The sequence below is a fragment of the Athalia rosae genome, chromosome 3 (genome assembly GCF_917208135.1).
Source record: "Athalia rosae chromosome 3, iyAthRosa1.1, whole genome shotgun sequence".
Classification (NCBI taxonomy): Eukaryota; Metazoa; Arthropoda; class Insecta; order Hymenoptera; family Athaliidae; genus Athalia; species Athalia rosae.
The window spans coordinates 16,479,506-16,498,288 of NC_064028.1; the positions used below are offsets into that span (position 1 = coordinate 16,479,506).

At 40.4% G+C, this 18,783-nt stretch overlaps 3 protein-coding genes across 5 annotated transcripts in view; 2 read left to right on the forward strand and 1 right to left on the reverse strand.

Annotated features, from left to right (window-relative positions):
- The window catches only part of LOC105683441 (dorsal-ventral patterning protein Sog), a 41,121-nt gene extending 35,291 nt beyond the window's left edge, over positions 1–5,830 (forward strand). The window contains exons 7-8 of the mRNA XM_012396026.3: positions 87–398; positions 2,450–5,830. Coding sequence (XP_012251449.2) covers positions 87–398; positions 2,450–2,641 — 504 coding nt within the window. The 3' untranslated portion in view covers positions 2,642–5,830. The remainder of the gene's footprint in view (positions 1–86; positions 399–2,449) is intronic.
- Positions 5,831–7,684: 1,854 nt separating this feature from the next.
- LOC105683442 (alanine--glyoxylate aminotransferase) lies at positions 7,685–11,594 on the reverse strand. The gene is made up of 7 exons (XM_012396027.3): positions 11,437–11,594; positions 10,960–11,146; positions 9,906–10,106; positions 9,611–9,768; positions 9,381–9,536; positions 8,508–8,855; positions 7,685–8,426 (listed from the first exon to the last, which is right to left on the reverse strand). Exons 2-7 carry the CDS (start codon positions 11,137–11,139, stop codon positions 8,273–8,275), a joined length of 1,197 nt encoding a protein of 398 aa, XP_012251450.2. The 5' UTR covers positions 11,140–11,146; positions 11,437–11,594; the 3' UTR covers positions 7,685–8,272.
- The window catches only part of LOC105683394 (rho guanine nucleotide exchange factor 10), a 43,082-nt gene continuing 34,259 nt past the window's right edge, over positions 9,961–18,783 (forward strand). For 2 of the 3 annotated variants that reach the window (XM_012395944.3, XM_012395945.3), the window contains exon 1: positions 13,640–14,905. The gene's annotated coding sequence lies outside the window, so the exon portion shown is untranslated. Of the gene's footprint in view, positions 10,172–10,252; positions 10,316–13,639; positions 14,906–18,783 lie in introns of those variants that run through there. The other variant, XM_048652671.1, reaches the window with a different exon arrangement.

Consider the following 18,783-nt stretch of genomic DNA (forward strand, 5'->3'; position numbering starts at 1 on the left):
CATTTATCTAGCGTCTGTTGTGTAATCTGGGTACGATCCGATCGATCGTTGTGTATAATTTACTCACGTTCAACGATTCTTCCTAGATCGCGACCTTGGAGGTCAAATGTCCCCGAGTTCAGTGTCCGCCCTTGGAGTGTGACGAAAAAGTGGCCGTTAGACCCGACAAAAAAGCTTGCTGCAGACAGTGTCCGGCTATTAAAAGCACCGCGACGCTTCCCGCGGGAGACGCGTTACCTCGTGATCAGGCGTCGGTGTCTAGTCGACCTTCGGCTGAAGAAATCCTGGCCAGCGGAGGTTGCAAATATCCCGTTGGAGGACCGTTTGAAAACGGCAAGGAATGGCATCCGCGTATACATTCTCACGGTGAAATGAAGTGCGTGAAATGCAGGTGTAAGGTGAGTCGATGTTTTTCTTTCATCTTCGTACGTTAATTGTATGCGAATCGCGGTTGTTTGGCGAACCAAATTGTGAGACGAATTAGCGAGAATCTGTTGACGACAGTTTGCAATTTCGCGGAAAAAAATTTTCCATCGCGCCGTACGCGAGGCTGAGAAAAAGACGATTTCCGTTACCGTTGTATTTATATATATACACGTCTACCGAACGAAATAATCGGGGAAGATTTTTGCCCGGTGAAAAAAGGAAAAGAAAAGAAAAGAGAAGAAAAAAAAAACAGAAGATCAAGAGATTGGCTTTAAAAATCACTCGCGATTTACTAGTTGAATTTTATCTTTATTGCGATACCTCGTCTCCTGTGCAATAGATCAGTTTCTTCAAATACCCGTTGAACCAAATACTTGGAAAAGATATACCGACGTAAAGTGCAAACATAATTGTCAAGAATCGACGATGTAAATCAAAGCGAAAAAATCAGTTACGGCCAATTGAAAATTTCCATTCTAAATAATTTCTTGTTCTCCTCGCTATATTCTCGGTTTTCAAACGAGTGAGTCAATCTCGCCGCTAAAGAGTTCCTATAATTCAAAAGATAATATCGCTGCGAGGTACTCAGACGCAGAAATGATTTCTGAGAAGAAAAAAAAGTAGAGAATAAGACTAAATAAAAAAAAAGTATTCGATGGATCTATTTATTGCTAGAAATTTTTACTTGGCGTATGATCGCCGTGCGATATTTAACTGACAAACCGTACGACTTTGCTCGCCGCTATCCAGATATAAAGCCTTGAGCTCGATCTATTTCGCGGTAAAGTAATTTTATCAACATCGCAGATTATTTCCCACATGTTGTCGTATACGTATAGTTTTTTTTTTATTTCCTCTCTCTTCCATTTTCTTTCTAATTTTCGAAGTTTTTCGTTGTACCGATTCATTCGGGGGTTTCGCATCATTTCGCGTCATTTCTCTTCTCTCCCCGTGTCTTCCGGAGAGACCCTGTTATGCGCTTACGTGTAAAATGTTTCGATGATAGATCGTAGTCAGTCGGTCGATCGGGAACAACCCTCGAGTCGCAACGCGTGTTTATCTCGTACTCGATGTCTCCTCCGTATCTTATCGTTGAGTACAGGAGCTAGAAAATACTTGACAAGTATTTCGAGCGCGAGTAGCACGCGCGTTGTTAGCGAAATACGCGACGCGGCGTCTTGCACCCCCCAGTGACTTGCGAACTAAACGATCGATGCTAGTGATTTCCAGATGTGACTAGACCCGAGATTTATATGTTTACGCGAAAAGCAGCTACGCTTGATGCGACCAATTTGGATACACGCTGGCGCCTCGACGGCGGGATTCCTTTGATATTACACCTCTATAGCCGAGTTACGATACACACCAAAAAAAGAATTATGTACGCCCGACTTTTCTTTTACACTCATTATTTGATTTTTATTTTCATTTAGTTTTTTCATCGTTATTATTATCATCTTCTTTTCTGAATAATGGGTAGGAATTTTTGACGCTGTCTCGCGTTAGGTACCGTCATTGCGCTATATATGTGTGTATACATATGTATTTCTCGCGCGTACGTATGCAGGTATACATGCAGTCGGGGAATTTTTTGGGAGAAGAGTTTTAGGAATTTCGTTACACATGCCTCAAACCAACCGAACCGTTGCGTAATTCGGTCCAAATAATAGATACCAACTTCGAATTCTTTCGCGCTAGCCAACCGAGACATTAGCATTCCACGCAGAAACCTCGTATACCTTATAACGATACACATCGGATCGAACGGCATTCGATCCGGACTGCTAAACGGCACTTGTATAAGACATATGGAGTTGCGGTTCATTAGAACGCCTGATGGAAAACTCGATCCCCCGTAATTCGTTTTAAACGATTCCCTGTGCAGGATTTTCATTGCTCATCATGCCGAACTCCATGTGCGTCCGACCCGCCCTCGAGATTCGCTGTATTTTATTGAATGACCGAAAATGTAACCGCATCGCTATAAATTTGACAATTTGTTTTTTGTTTCTTTGGTTCGCAGGACGGCGAGGTAAAGTGTGACAGGAAAAGGTGTCCCCGTTCGCTGTGCAACTCTATTGCCCAGCAGAAGAAACGCGGCGTTGTAACGGCAGAGATCGACGATTGTTGTTCGACGCAGTGCAAAAGGGCGCGTCGTCATCAGCGTCAGCGTCATCCGAAACGTACGGGTAAACGCGAACACATCAACAGTTGAACTTCCGGGATTTAAATAATCCAACGATGCGCGCTAAAACTAATTCGGTATGTAGAAAAAGGTGCAGCCCGCGGTGCCTCACGCTCTGCATCGCTAATTATTCGCATTTCACAAGATTAATTCGCGGTGACAAATGTCACCGCGATAAAACGTCAGAACTTTACCGACGTACCTCGCCGCCCCCTTATACGCCTCGATATCATATGTATAATCGATGAAAATTATCCACGTACACACAATAGACGTGCTATACATATAGTATACACGGTGCAATGTAACCGGTATGAATCTAAGCGTAAAACGCGTTCAATGAACTCGTGAAATCTCTTTTCAGTCACGTTCGTATGTACACGCATTGATAGTCGGTGAAATCCACGAGTTACGTTACACGATCGATCGCAAGCGGTATGCGGGGGGGTAGGTATTAGCTACTCTCCATTTCACTCGATCCAGTATTTATTGCAAATGATATGGCTTAGTCAACGTGCTTTCCCTCCGAGCGGAGGCATGATATTCTGTAAAAGAGAATAGGAAAAAGAAGGTCGGTCGTTAGATTGATTCCACGATAGGTTCAAAGTCTGTGACATGTTTACTTATCAAAAGTAGAAGATATAGAACGCTGTATGTATTATGCGGGGATATTGAATAAGGAGAATCAGAGGCGCGAGGGTGCGACTGCTCAGTTCTTCTCTCGTTAAACTAAATTTGCATAATGCAACCTCCACGTGCATCGGATTAGCTCTGAGAACTACGCAAGGCGACTTCCACTCGCTGCTCTGCGCTTCAGTCGTCGTAGTATGTATAGTCTGCATCTATTAATCAATTGATTTTGATTAAATGGATAAACTGAACGGAAGCTGACCCCGGTACTATGGCGGCGTATAACCCTTTTGCCCTCTTCATCGCCCTCACCTCTTACCATAACTCTTCCACTCTCCCACTCCTCCGTTCATCCAATCACCCGTTTAATCATCCATCGACCCCTCCGCCCTAGCGGCTTCTAATACATGCCTATACGTACGTATGTATGTAGACATCCTGCACCCACCACCCACCAACCTCATCAAGTTACCCAGCAACCAAAGAAGACTGAACAACCTCGATGGCGGCATCAGTTATTATACGATTGCTATTATATTCTTTATAATAATATATATTGTATGTAATGTATCTATATGTATACAAATAACTTTTGCTTGTTATTGTTATTATCGTCATTTTCATTACCATTATCATCATCATCGTCATCTTTATCGTCATCGTCATTATTAATTATTGTTTACACTCAGACGTCACCGTCAGCATCATACAAGCGTCATCGCTCCTAGAAGCCATTCTGAATACAATTCGTCATCTCATTTTCTACTACAGTATAAACCCTCTCGATTCGCCAAATCGTTTACGTGACATAATGTTTGAATGGCCCACTAGTAGCGTAATAACCTAACGTTTTTACTCATAACAATAATAATAACAGTAATTCTAGCTGTTATTGTTATCATTATTATAATTACAACTATTGCATTATATGGTTAATTAAATAATCGACTAAACTTCCTATTAATAAAAGGTTATCACATCTCTATGGTAACATTTTTTTTAATATCTTTATAATTGTTTTCATCATTATTATCATTATCATAAGATTGCTATTATTATTATTATTATTATTATTGATATTATAATTATCGAACGTATTTATTGATAGGTCTAAGGATTTTTGGATCGTGAAATGTTACAATATTAACTGGCAAGTGTCATTCGAAAAATGTACGCAATTGATGTGCTTTTATTTAGAAAGAAAACGTAAGAGAAGTATCAGTAGGAATATTAGTATTGATATCGTAAATATTGAAACGATGGAGCTGAGCGACTGAAAGTTGAAATCAGGGTTTGTTTGAATGAAGAGATTTGCCGCATACCGAACCGTTCGTGCCTTGTATGTATCCGTATACACTTATCAGTCAATATCATACAAATAGTTTTTATATAATTCATTTCTTTTTTTTCTAATCACTTTTCATTTCACTTTTAATCTGAAGCTATAAGCTTAGCGATAAGTAGGTAGTTAGCCACTAATATTTTGTACATAAATAGTGTAATAACAGTAATAATAATTATTATTAATGCGAATATTTAAATATTGAGAAGTAGTCGAGATTCGGAGTATAGATAGAAGAACAGGCGCTGCAGTGTGGCGCGTTAAAAATGTTTTAACAGTAATAATTGTTGTTCATCATCACTGTTTACTTTAAAAAAAAAAAATATGGTATTGTTATAATATTCTTTGTTGTTCGATACGTAAAATCATGAATAGTGAAAAAGAAAAAGGAATGGAAGTAAAATGGAAAAGTAATATCGCGATCGAGGCTGCAGTAATCAAATTTTCTAGTTGTTGGAATTGTGAATTTATTTTTTATATTTCCTCAATTATTATGATATATAATAATTATCAATTTATTATACTGTCCGAAGTGCCTTGCAATCTCTTTGTAATAATAATTATTATTCGTCGATGGTATATATGTACATACAAGTATATATATATATATATATACGATATAATTTCTTATTTATTGTGTGTGCTTCGATTGATTATTATCGCTTGGCGCGCGACTAGATGCATTTAATAACATCATGATTTTTATAATAACACGAGGAGAAATACGCGACATTGTTTTTTTTTTTTTTTGGTTTTTTAATGGTCGTTTCATTTCATTTTTCATTTTTATGAAAACGACGATGGCCGTTTATGTATATTACATACATATAATGTATACAGTAGGTTTTTTTATTTCGTGTAAAATAGTTCGGATAAGTTGAAGAGGTGAAAAGAGTTCGAAAGTTGAGAAGAAAAAAAGGAAACTGATGCTATTCTATACTGTGCCAAAATGTTATTAATTAATTAATTGATTAATTAATATCGAATATATCATCATTACACTACACTAGCTCATCATTGTATAACTTTCGCATTATACATATACATACTATATAAAATTGAGATATAATTATTAATGTACCTTGTATCGTTGATATTGCTAATATTTGAATAAATTGTAACAGTATGATTACGCGAATAACGATATATCTTAGAAAAACGAAGTGTATACCGATTTCAGTATTTCCATTAATAAAAAAAAAAACAACAAAAAACAAAGCAAAACAACAAAAAAAATTCAATGTAAATACGTGTTTGTATAAAAATTCTCATTGATAATTATTATACAATTTTGATTAACGATCGTAAATATATTTATTCTTGTGTACAATAAAAAATGATTTCTACGCCATGTATGTACTAATACTACGATCGAATATCAACTCATTAATATGATTAGGTGCCTATGTATGTGACGTCATCACGATAATCCTCACGGTTCTTTATCACAGATACTCATAGTATCTTCAACACTGCGTTATAAGTTGGGGTTGTTATACAGAGGATATAGTCCTGGAGGAAAACGTAAAGGCTATATCCCATCAGTGAGAAATGGTGTAGGGACAAACATAGTAAGATGACAACTCTTGTTCGTTCAGATGTTGAATTAACGCACTTGAACCCTAGTCCCTGAAGGTGCCAATTGATATGCAACCGGAGTTACACCATGTCATTTTTTTCGATTTTTTTCAGCTCTGTTGAAAATGATGAACACTGAACTTTCTTCGTTCTGACTCTTGTAAGAATGATGCACCCTGAACATTTTTCATTCAACTCTGTTGAAAATGACGCACCCTGGATACTCTTTATTTTGACTCTCGTAAGAACGACGCACCCTGGTTACCATTAATTTTCACTTTCGTGAGATTGACGCACCCTGGGTACTCTTTATTTTCAGTCTGATCGAAATGACGCACCCTGGATGCTCTTTATTTTCACTCTGATCAAAATGACGCACCCTGGGTACTCTTCATTTTCACTCTCGTCAGAGTGAAGCACCTTGATTGAACATGCGTCAGGGTATTCAATAGTTTACAGGAATTCCGTCGGATAGCGCCAGGTGCGCAATTCTTTCCGAGAAGAGTTCGCAAGGATTCCGTAAGACAGCACCAGGTGCGCAATTCTTGCTAAAAATAGTTTGCAAGGATTCGGTCGGATAGCGCCAGGCGCACAATTCTTGCTAAAAATAGTTCGCAAGGATTCTGTCAGATGGCACTACATGCGTAAATTTTGCTAAAAAAAATAAAAATAAAGAGAGATCACGGTTCGTCATTCTTACGAGAGCGAAAATGGAGAGTACCCAGGGTGCATCATTTTGTTTGAAGTACAAAATTATGAGTAACCAGGGTGCATCATTTTGATCAGAGTGAAAATTAAGGGTATCCAGGGTGCGTCATTTCGATCAGACTGAAAATAAAGAGTACCCAGGGTGCATCATTCTCTCGAAAGTGAAAATAAAGAGTACCCAGGGTGCGTCATTTCGATCAGACTGAAAATAAAGAGTATCCAGGGTGCGTCAATCTCTCGAAAGTGAAAATTAATGGTAACCAGGGTGCGTCATTTCGATTAGACTGAAAATAAAGAGTATCCAGGGTGCGTCATTTTGATCGGGGTGAAAATAAAGAGTATCCAGGGTGCGTCAATCTCACAAAAGTGGGAAAAAAGAGTATCCAGGGTACGTCATTTTGTTCAGAGTGAAAATTAAGGGTAACCAGGGTGCGTCGTTTTGATCGGAGTGAAAATAAAGAGTACCCAGGGTGCGTCATTTCGATCAGACTGAAAATAAAGAGTATCCAGGGTGCGTCAATCTAACAAAAGTGAGAAAAAAGAGTATCCAGGGTACGTCATTTTGTTCAGAGTGAAAATTAAGGGTAACCTGGGTGCGTCGTTTTGATCGGAGTGAAAGTGAAGAGTACCCAGGGTGCGTCATTCTCGACAGAGTTGAATAAAAAATCTTCCGGATGCGTCGGTCTCACGAGAATCAAAATAAAGAGTACCCAGAGTGCATCATTTTTCACGGATTTTAATCAATAGAGATCAGGGTGTGTCATTCTTAGTAGAGTTGAAAGAAATCGAAAAAAATTGGAAATATTCGCAAAAACTTAGGAAACAGCTCAAAACGACGATTAGTTTATTCAATCGTGAGTAGTCCACGCAGTAGTAATCAAATATGTGTGTTATAAATTTTAATCATGCCATTCATATGCTTACAATTAATACAAACTGACTCCGTTAATCATTGAAAAAACCTAGATTTCTGGATCCTTCTGAAGATAATTCAAATAATACTCTGACCTTGAGGACTAGAGACTGAAATATAATTTTCGCAATATCTAAGGATAACATTCATGTAGCTGAACTATTTCTATTCTCAATTTCAACACGGAATTCGGGGATATCCTACTACGGAGCTAACATATAAAGAGAGAATCTATCCTCTTAGTATTTCCCACTTTGTCGGGCCGGTTTTTCGCTGATCGTGCTCTCTTCAGGCTCTCGATATGTTCCAAGAATCGAGTACATACCGACAGGGATATAGAAATCGACTTGCGTAGTTCGTTGATCCGCTCACAAATATAAACATACATTAATTGAACGGTTTAAACTATTCTCATCACATAACGGCGCAGGTGTAGTAATCCAGTGAAGAACTTTCACGCCACGATAACGACTTGAAATGTTTGAGACATTTACAATTTGGACCTGCGAGCATATCTCAATCCCTCATCTAAGGCTCCAAAGAGCCGGTCCACGTGATCTGCACTCGCATTTACACCCATCACACCAATGCGAAAAATTTTACCCACCGTTGGGCCAAGACCACCGCCAATTTCCATCCTGTATCTGTAGACGGATTGATAGTATCATTTCTTCACTTGTTCGGCATAAAATTTGTGATACTTTTATCATAACGGAAAAGCTTACTTTTTCATAGCGTGGTCCACTACGACCTTCCAGTCCACGCCATCGGGGATTTTTATGGAGACGATAGTTTTCAGGCGATTTTCGGGATTTGGAATAAAAAATTCTAAGCCCAACGCCGAAAGTTTTTTTTCTAATCTTTCAGCCGCCGCGGCGTGTCTTGCCCAGGTATTTCTGAGACCTTCTTCGGCTAGCTGAGCCAAAGCTTCTCTCAAACCGTAAACCAATGTGGCACTTATTGTATGGTGATACACGCGTGTCGGTTTGTCAAAACATGACCAGTAATCACCCAAGATTGTCATGTCCCAGTAATAAACTGGGACTTGAGTTCTTCTTTCGAATATTTTCTTCCTAAAAAAAAAGCGGGGCGAGGAAATTAAAACTCAAACGTTAGGATGCAGAGCTATATGCATACCGTTAAACGTCATCGAAAACGAGGGAATTAGAACTAGTATCTCGTCATCGATCGGCGTTGTTAATAACGAGAGAAAAACGATTCAAATAATCGTTTACTTACACCGTAGGTATGGTGTATCGAAAAAAAACAAGACTCGTAAAAACTTTCTCACGTATGTAGCAAAGTGTGATTCATGAGCATTGCAGGAAACATGTCTGATTTCTTTAAATTCATTCACCGATCAAATGGGTGTACCGCAGCCGCTACCTGCGCAAATACATGGTGCGGTTTCATCAGAATTATTCGTACCTTGCTAGATCAGTACGTAACCATGAGCAGCTAGCGGTTGACGCTGGTCACGATTCACGTTTCAATTGTTATTCTAGATTTGACTCCCAACTCGAATCCTGGATGACTTAACTTGGTTCTCATCATAGCTACGATGCCTCACTTACTTGGAGCGGTGACTAAATACTTACTCTGCGGCGGGGCTGAAGGTGACCGGTGTTATTCCAGGAGAGGCACCGAGAACTTTCTGACTTCCGGTATAAACGACGTCGACGCCCCAAGCATCGGCATAAAATGGCTCACCTCCCAAAGAGGCCACAGTGTCAACGATTAGCAGACCGCCGTACCTGCATTTGTGGTACAGGTATCATAATTAATGGTTGGATAATTTGATTGAAATCTCCTTTGCGGGATTTCTCACCTATGAACGATTTCACCGACACCCTGAAGGGGCTGTTTCATTCCAGTTGAAGATTCGGCGTGGACTACAAAGACGGCAGTTGGACGATGTTTTCTAACCGCCAGTTCGAGCTGATCCAAGGTAAAAGCCACTCCAGGTTCAGTTTCGAGGAATTCTACCTGTCGGCAGAGCAAGGAATGGATTTACGGCTTTGGTTTGCGAAGTTATTGGGCAAAAATAAGTGCTATAATGTTTTTTTTTCAACATGTACCCTGTGAATAAATGAAAATGAGAATGTGTGAAGGACTCCACTTACGTGGGCGCCGATTCTGGTCGCCATATTTGCAGCCCTCTCTCCCCATATTCCACATTTTGATATTAAAACAGTTTCCCCTTTCTCAAGGATATTACCGAGGCAAGCTTCCATTCCTCCGTGCCCCGAGGCACTGATCGCAAGAGTGAGACGATTTTTTGTCTGGAAAACGTACTGAAGTCCAGCTTTGATCTCGTCCATCATCTGCGGGCAGTATTCGAAAATTGTATTTATTATCGTAACAACACTGCCGGATATAGTTGGAGTAGGTAAATATATTGAAACCTGCAGATTTGAACAAGGTATTAGTGAAAGATCAATCGATATTAACGTTATTCTTTTCGTTCGAGGTAACGGGATATTGCAGTGTGTGGTAGACGACATCAGAAAGCGCTCGTTCGCATGGTATATCGGTAAGTTTATCTTTATTTTTTTTTTTTTAATAATAAAAGACTATTGGTCAAATGATATCTCATCTTATCCAGGTGCACTTCGAATCGTAAAACATTATTGCAAGGTGAGCGCGGTTAAAAGTCGCTCATATTTCTATCGATCGATTTTATAAACCAAAAACACACTGCAGCGTACCGGGAGAACTTATGTCGCAGCATTAGTTTTCTTTTCAATTGTTTCTTTTTTTTTGTTTTATAAAAGAATGAATACCCGACAAGTAGTAATTCTTGAAAACTCTGATTACATGGATCCTGAATTCTCGCAAAAAGATCTATAGATCCGTGCTCGCGCTTCAAGTTGCCCATGCTCAGGAAGTTCAGGGTTCGAGCGAGCGTCTGGGTGTGTATTTCCAAAGCTATTCAATTAGAGTTGATTTATTGCTTTAGATTAAATTAAAAAGGATGATTTTAACTATTCAATTACTATCGTAACGACAACAATAATTTATTACACACGATTCAAATGAAATAGACCGCGTTTTCTCGTAATTGTTCGAGTTGCTGTTTTATAAAAGAACGCGCTATCTTCTAGGATATCGTTAGTGCAGCGGTGGGCGGGACTTTTTTTCTTGTTCCTTCATAGGCATATCTATCGGAGATACAACCTCACATATTTCCGGATGTAAATGTCCGAGGATTTGATTTTTCATGGCGTTGAGTACGCGGGTTGAACTGTTGCTTGGACCTGGAGCCATCAAAGTCTTTTCTGGAACAACTAGCGGTGACAAAAGCGATTTCGGAGGCTCCGGATGGACAGCGTTCCTCGACCAACATGATGAAATCATCTCGCTTCTGTAATGTTCAATCATTTATCCGATATAGAAAATTTGAATAGTTTTCTGCGCGCCATTTTTTCAGCTACATAAATTATATTTGAAACTGACTACATAAGCATAAATGCATGAGTAATTAATGCATCTCGTATAGGTAAAGATATACTTATGCATACCTATGATATACACTATAATACAACGCGTAGAATGAAACTGCGTAAAATATGTATAGTGAAAATGATCGTTCTATAATATTATGGTGTGTCGTCGTATGATTCATATGATACGTTGACTGTGCCAACTACTTACCGTGTATAATAATGACTCGTTTAATATTCCTAAAGACACGTTCGCGTTCTACCACCGCCACGGCAATACTAAACTGATCAAATAAGCTAAAACAGTTGCAAAGTTCGTTTTAAGATGCGCTATCAGCAGTATTTTACTTATCTCAAACCATGCGATAACCCTAGTAATATACGGTAACCGTATTTATCGCGATCACTAAACATCTATTTCTGAATTTACATTCATTGTCAATAACTTTGTAATCGCAGGTTTGTCATTTTCCTTGCAGCATCTTTTTCAAAATTGAAATGACCACAATACGATCACGAATTCTTCATCCTTGTAGGGACTATTATTTTTTCTCTGCGGAAGTATGAGATATCTGTGTTATATACTCTTCGAAATAAATGCACGGTGTTCGAACACTGTGCGATGATGATGTTCGCAATGTTATACGTCGATATCTCGCTCCACGTAGAAACGAATCGAGCGTCTATATACGTATGTATAACTAGGTGCATGACCTCCCAGCGTCTTGTACTCGTAGCTATATAGCCGGTGCAGTTCAACAACAGTGGAAAACTACCCCGCGGCCAACGGGCATTGCAGCTTGTAATATACCTATGGATTATAAGCTGCGACATGCCTTTGAGATCGGTTATGCTTCTTTTCAATTGGGTCCTATGCTGGAGGTCTTTTACAATCTTATTACACAGAGCTCTCTTGCCGCAGCTCTCCAGGCAACGACTTTGTATATTATACCCGTTTCATTCTGGCTTTGGTATGCGACGACTTACAGAGCTGACATTATAGATTTGAACTTATAACAACAAGACGACGACAAAGAGGAAGTATGACATGGAGGAAGTCTTCTCATCCATTGCTGAATTGGGTCGGCAACCGATAATAACAATTTTCGATCATCTCGATTCTTCGAATCCAAGATAAGGAAGTAAAAGGATTCCCTATTTCTACGTTCAACTCTTGATGAAAAAAAGAAATTACATTTTCAGTAGACCGTCAGACGGACGCGCTACACGCTGACACGTAACTTTGATTAAGGCGTTTTTCATTATTTATCACCGGAGATGCGTAGGTCTACAACTTTTTATGTGCTCTACCGATACAACGTTATCCGACCAACGTCGCGTGATCTTCGTGCGCGCTTTCATTTACGATTTTCATTGACGCGGACATAAAATTTATACGGCGAATAAATGTAATAAGCAAATCAAACACCCGTCAGGGTCGCAACCTCCAATGAGTCTAGTTGTTTTCTCAATTAATTTCATATTTGCATCCGCCAGAAATCGATGATCAATTTAAAATCGACCGGCGCAACAAGCTTAAAATATAAATCCGGTACGACGATAGAGGATCGAGCAAATTAATGAAAACGGGTATGATGCGAGGTATAAGTTTTTGTTCGAATTCCATTGAGCCGGGGCCATTTGCTTCGAGTCTCGGAATTCCCAGGATAATAAATTCGCTGCAATAAGGTCGGAATACTTAATACGTCGTGTTGGTCGTTAAATTAATTCGATTCTCTTTACGCTTAAAATTCCGGTGGACGAGGGGTGTTTGATATTGCAAATGATCGAAAGTTGGCGCCTCGCTACGGTTCGACCGATTCGTTTCGAGTGTTTCGGAAGATTCCGCCAATGATCGGCCGGTGAGTGGCCCCTACCCCGACCGCGTGGTCAAACAACATGGCCACCTGTTGGGCAGATTTGCTACGCTCGGCAAGTTGACCCGCGACTCTCGGCGCGTTCGTATCGTTGGAGTGGAAAAACTTCGGGGCGATTTGTAATTGGCGTTGAAATTGTGCGATACAACGTCCGCACGTCTCTGTTCAAATCCGAGCGACACGTCGCAAAATGGACTCGCGTGCTTAGATCGAATTTCCTCCGTTCAAAACTAGAAGAAGCGCGTTTCGAATCTGAAAATACTCCCACCTAGCCGCGCTAGGGGGAGAAGAGAACGGAGGAGTGGGGAACGAAGTCGACGGTTGACAGTGACAGTGACGTACCGAGTGAAATGAAGTGAAGCGAAGTGAACTTAAGTGAAGTTTATACCCGGAGCTAAAGCTTACGGTCCGTAAGTGCCAGACTTTAGAGGGCAGAGGGAGTAGAAACACTCTCGGGATAGCGGAGCGACGAACGCCGTTCGCCGTTCGCCGGCCGTTCGCGTCGCTCGCTTTCATTTCGAGCAAAGCGAGGACGAGAAAGAAAAGCAGAAGCAGAAGAAGAAGAAGGAGAAGAAGAAGAAGAAGGAGGAGGAGGAAGACTAGCAGCAGCAGCAGCAGCAGCAGGCAAGCAGGGCGACTCGTGTCTCGCGCTGCTCTTCTCGTGGCTGTGCATCGTTTAGGTTTACGGTGTCCTCCTCTGTGTCTCTGGAAGTTGGAGTAGAACGAGTATAAAATAGAAGGAGAGGGGCGACAGCCACTCTAGGGCTAAACAATGGGACGAGTTCGTGAGTAAGGAAGGCTGCCCCCGCGGAGAGGCGACTCGGAGAGAAAAGGAGGGAGGGGAAAGAGAGAGAGAGAGAGAGACGGAGAAGGCGCAACGAGCAGCACACTCGTGGAGGAGCACGTTGAAACACTTGGCCCGTAAGATTTTTAGCCCAGTTCTATTTAGGCCGTCGTCGAGCCCTCGAAGGGTTCGTTCGGGGAGTCGGAAGAACCGTCCTATAGATACATCGTAAATTGAACGCGTTTGTTTTTGTTGTCGTTCGTATCGTCCACCGATAAACCGCCGCGAACACGGGGTAATGTTCACCTGCGAAACACCGATCAACGGACAATAATCCACTAATTTCACAGAATCCGCTGATCTCGGTTATACTTCGCGGTATACTCCCAACCCTTCAGTGTGTCTCGGGTACTCGTGATGTGCCGTTACTCGTTAGGTACAATTATTGTTGTTATAAAGTGATGCCGATGCTGTACGGTGGTGCTGGCGAAGCTCCTCGGTTGTACGAGTCCAACCGTAAGTGAAGTGCTTGCGGTGAACAAATTATTCGTGTGGTTAAACTAAACGATGTGCTTAGTTTCTCGTGAGCATCGAGTTGCTGTAGCATATTATAAGGGGCGTTCTTATGCACCGCGTTCTAACAATGGATGAATGCAAAACGCTTCAGTGTATGCATAACATGTAATAAAACCAACGGACGACCAACCAAAGGAGCAACGAGGGAAGAGAGAATCCGGCCCGAATAATAAACTCGGTGACTGCGGTGTAATTGTTGTGTTATGATTTTTTTGCCGCGTTTCATCATACCTCTGTAATATTTCGATTTTGCTTTCGATTTCGCCTTGTTTTTTTTTTTTTGTTTCTTTCTTTTATTCCAAATAGTTTGAATTTTATTTTTGTTTCGCCATTTAACGGACACATCGTTAGATCGTATCCACTACGTACATACACGAGTTTGTGATACACATCAAAAAGGATACTCGCATCTACATTAATCGCTCATCATCATCTACATAAAGGTGAGTCTTCCTCTCCTGTCTACGTAGATTATTCGTTGTTATTTTATTCGTAGGTTCTTTTCAATTCCCTTACTCCGCATTGAATTTAACTGGGATAATTCTAAGAGCGCACCGGTGGTACAGTGTCTTAAGTTGATGCTGAAATTCTTGTTCCTTCTCCTCTTGCTCCTCTTCCCTTTTTTTCTCCTCGTCCTACCGCCTTCTCTGCTTCACGGTTCCCATCGGCAAAGTCGTTTCTACTACCCTGATATACGTATATTTTTAGCGATCTCGTCGCTTCGTCGTTGCTTTGGGCTTTCGGTCATCCCGTGCGACCGCAGATTATTTCTCTGATTTATCACGACTCCGAATGTCGATTCTAAGTAACTATTTATTCCGCACACGTTACGAGTAGAGATTCGTCGAATATAATTCGAGGAATAATTCAACGACTAATTTGTAAGCCGTGATTAGTCGCGGTTGGACGCTGTCGTACGTGTACGTGATTTTTAATTAATTTTTAATGATTTCAAAGATCGTTTATCACATCATCCTTTTATTCTACTTTTACAAACGGTGATTTATAATACCTGGTTTTATTCTTACCTTCGATCCTTTCGTGGCTCTGGACAAAAGTTATTACCGAAAATAAAAAATAAAAAACTCTTAAGATAATCTCGTTGTCGCATCCCCGTTTCGCTTACCCTCATCTTGTATTATGGAAATTTATGTGATTCACGCGCTTCGCACGACGCGCGGTACAGTTTCGCGGGTTTACGATAAATAAAAAGAATAAACGGAGGAATACGAGGAGAAGAAGAAACCAAACGGCGGGCTCCCGCTCTTGGAATGCTTCCAGAATATCTGGGGCGAAAGAAAATAATATTTATGGTAGTAAATAATTGCCGAATAAATTTTCTGACTCGCCGGTATATCCATACGGGGGGGACAAGAAGAAGAAGGCGGCGAAGGGTGAAGGGATAAACGAACGCCGGTCGGGGATCCGATGTGATAGCCCCCCTTTTCGTTTTTGTTATAAATTTACGCTCGGATTATTGCTGTCACGTGCGTAAGCACTCTGTTTACTAAATCGAAACGTTGATATTCGTACTCGTAACGTTTCCGTTCTTATATTTTCAAATTTAAATTAGGGTAAATAATATTTATTGTAACGATTTTTTCTCACCACTTATCCTCGCTTATCCATTCATCAAACGATCCACGCAACGCTCGTTCACGATAATACTATTGACAATTACTTCGAATCGTTTTATTATTCATATCCGGTAACGAACGTATAATTTTTTTATTCAAACGTACGAGGAAAATATATTACAACTGACTGCAGATGTGCGTGACCTGCACGTTCGCTTTTATAAACGGTTTATTTTCCCTAGTTTTTCTCTTCGATCTAAAAATTCTGAGTTTGAAACAATCAACTTTGTCTTCGATAAATAATATCAACGACCGCGTACGCCTGTAATCGCGTTATCATTAGGCCGAAGTATTAGGCCTCGCCTCAGTTTTTCCTTTTCTTTTTTAGCTCTGTTTTATATCTTGTATTCTTTCATTCCATCTCTCGGTTGTAAAAAATTACTTAGGACCTACCCCGGCTCATTTATCTCGAGAAATGCGTATAAATGCACGCCATGTTGAAACCGGTTAAAACACAAACGAAGCGCGACAGACTCCGTAGAGGTACCTTAGCGGTGAACGCGTTTCAGCTTTTGTCTTCCCTTCCTTTTCCTCCACGCGGGACTCGTTTTTTTTTTTTTTTTTTTTCACGTACTATTCTCTTCTTTTATTAATCTCTTCGCTCTCGGTACGGTGCATTGGAAGTTGCGGCACTAAATTGGTGATTCGACTGTGTCAAATCAGATGATCTGTGATCAAAGATGGAAACCTATACATATTTCATGAAAAACTACTACGACTACGGTGGTTGCGCTATCTCACAGATCATCTCAAATCGCGTTTATCGTAGTCCCTATCCTTATTCATTTTGCGTAACGAGTAATGAGCCGATGCATGCGGGCTGATGATGCTCATCCACCGTATAATTGAGCTGGGGAGGGCATCGAATCAACTAGGAGCAGCGCCGTCCGAACTTCTTTTTCCATCGGAGTAATAGGAGTCCCAAAACTACACGGACACCGGAAGCAAGTAGGCTAGATAAGCCGATGACTTATTCGTTATATATGGTTTCACTTTTCTATTCTGTAAATATCTACTACACACACACACTGTAAAGTCTGAGAGGAGAGGATTCTTCCGAAATAATTCCCAAATAGGTAGTACCTGGAAAATAGGTATATGAGCTTTGATTTTTGCTGGCATGTTCCTCAAAACTCTCGGGAAAACCATAAATTATTTATTTCGTTTTTTTTTTTTTTTTTTTACGATTCGTTTACTTAACGGTACCGCGTACTCCGTGCGAGAAAACTGCAGCAACCAAGGGTTGGGCGCAAACTTTGATATACCTGCAGCACCCTTAAACCTCACCAAGCCCAACTACAGCTGTTCTTATAATACTTATTATTTTGAAAACTGTTTTCTGCCGCTGCTTCTGCTAAAATATCTATAGAATTATGCGCGCATGTGTTTTCATGCCGTATGCCGTACACGTGTATAAGTGTGATGAAAATGCCGGAAACCTTCCTATTATTCGAGTTTTTCTTTACACATCTTCTTCTTTTTCTCCCCCCCCCCCCCCCCCCCCAACTGCAGTATACCTAGGACGTTTGTACTCCGCACTTTTTAAAACTACTTTCAGCGAGAAATTCTTTTGTTGTTTGTCTCGCTATGGCAGAACACTGGCGCTTTTTTTTTCCCTCCCCCCGATTATAATTAGGGATACTGCCGAGAAGCCCCACTGAAATTCCCTTCTGAAAGATGATACCGAAGTAGGATGGGCCATTATACTCCGTATACATGGAAAAAGTCCTAATTTCAGTAGATGAAAAAAAGAAGAAGTAGAGAGGAAAAAAAAACATTGGATTCGGGTGCACCGAAATTCGTGTCGAACTACGAAACCCACTTAGCTAGAGCCTCTGCGACCCCTGGAAAAAAACCATTTCTAAATAGTTAAATCTAGAACGATGAATCATTGTCAGTCAATCGTCAATGAAAAAGTTTTGTTCGTTTCACTTTCCGGTTGGGTTAATTGAACGATATTTTTTATCCACGACGTATTCCATTTTCTCTCCGCCTTTATTTCCATCAACTTCTCTTCTCCGGCCAAATCACAATTCCGAGGAAGTGCAATACCTAGGCTACTTATCGAAAAAGGAAGATGCGTAACAAAATTGAAACAAAAACAAATTTAAATTCACGAGACAACGTGTGACCCCGATGTGTACGTGTCGTTTCTAATTTTTAATCGTAAACTTTAGAGCCGGAAATACTTGGGCAGCTGCATAAAATGCCGGTACATACACAATCGCGCCGATGGAAGTTACGTTCAACAAACGGTGGAAATAAATTTCACTTCCAAGTAAAATACACCAGGTTTTACCGCCTAGAGTAGGTTACATTATTTAGTTTACCTGAGTGAATCACTCGGGCGACATTATCGACTCGAATATACGACCTCTTCATTTATTATCCATCGCATGAGAAAGAGCTGCTACGACCGCAAGTTCGAATGTTTCACAGAGTGATTTTTTTTGTTCTCCAAAGAGTCGCTCGGCAATGTACGCGATAAAGAGAGTTTATTTCATTTCATATACTTCTACCTCGACTTTTCCCATGGTTCAGTAATTTTTTATCTCATTCTATTTCTTTCTTTCTTTTTTTTTTTCATTTTTAGTTTAATGCGGAATTTATTCTATAACATCTCGATGTCTCATCGGCCTTACGCGACGTGATGTAGAATATACATATGTATAAGCATGTTTGAA

Coding starts and splice junctions, on each gene's coding strand:
- LOC105683442 (XM_012396027.3), bottom strand. CDS start 11,139: ATGATTTCATCATGTTGGTCGAGGAACGCTGTCCATCCGGAGCCTCCG. Junction 8,856..9,380: donor ACCTTCAGCCCCGCCGCAGA/GTAAGTATTTAG, acceptor CTTTTTTTTTAG/GAAGAAAATATTCGAAAGAA. Junction 8,427..8,507: donor GTGGACCACGCTATGAAAAA/GTAAGCTTTTCC, acceptor ATCCGTCTACAG/ATACAGGATGGAAATTGGCG.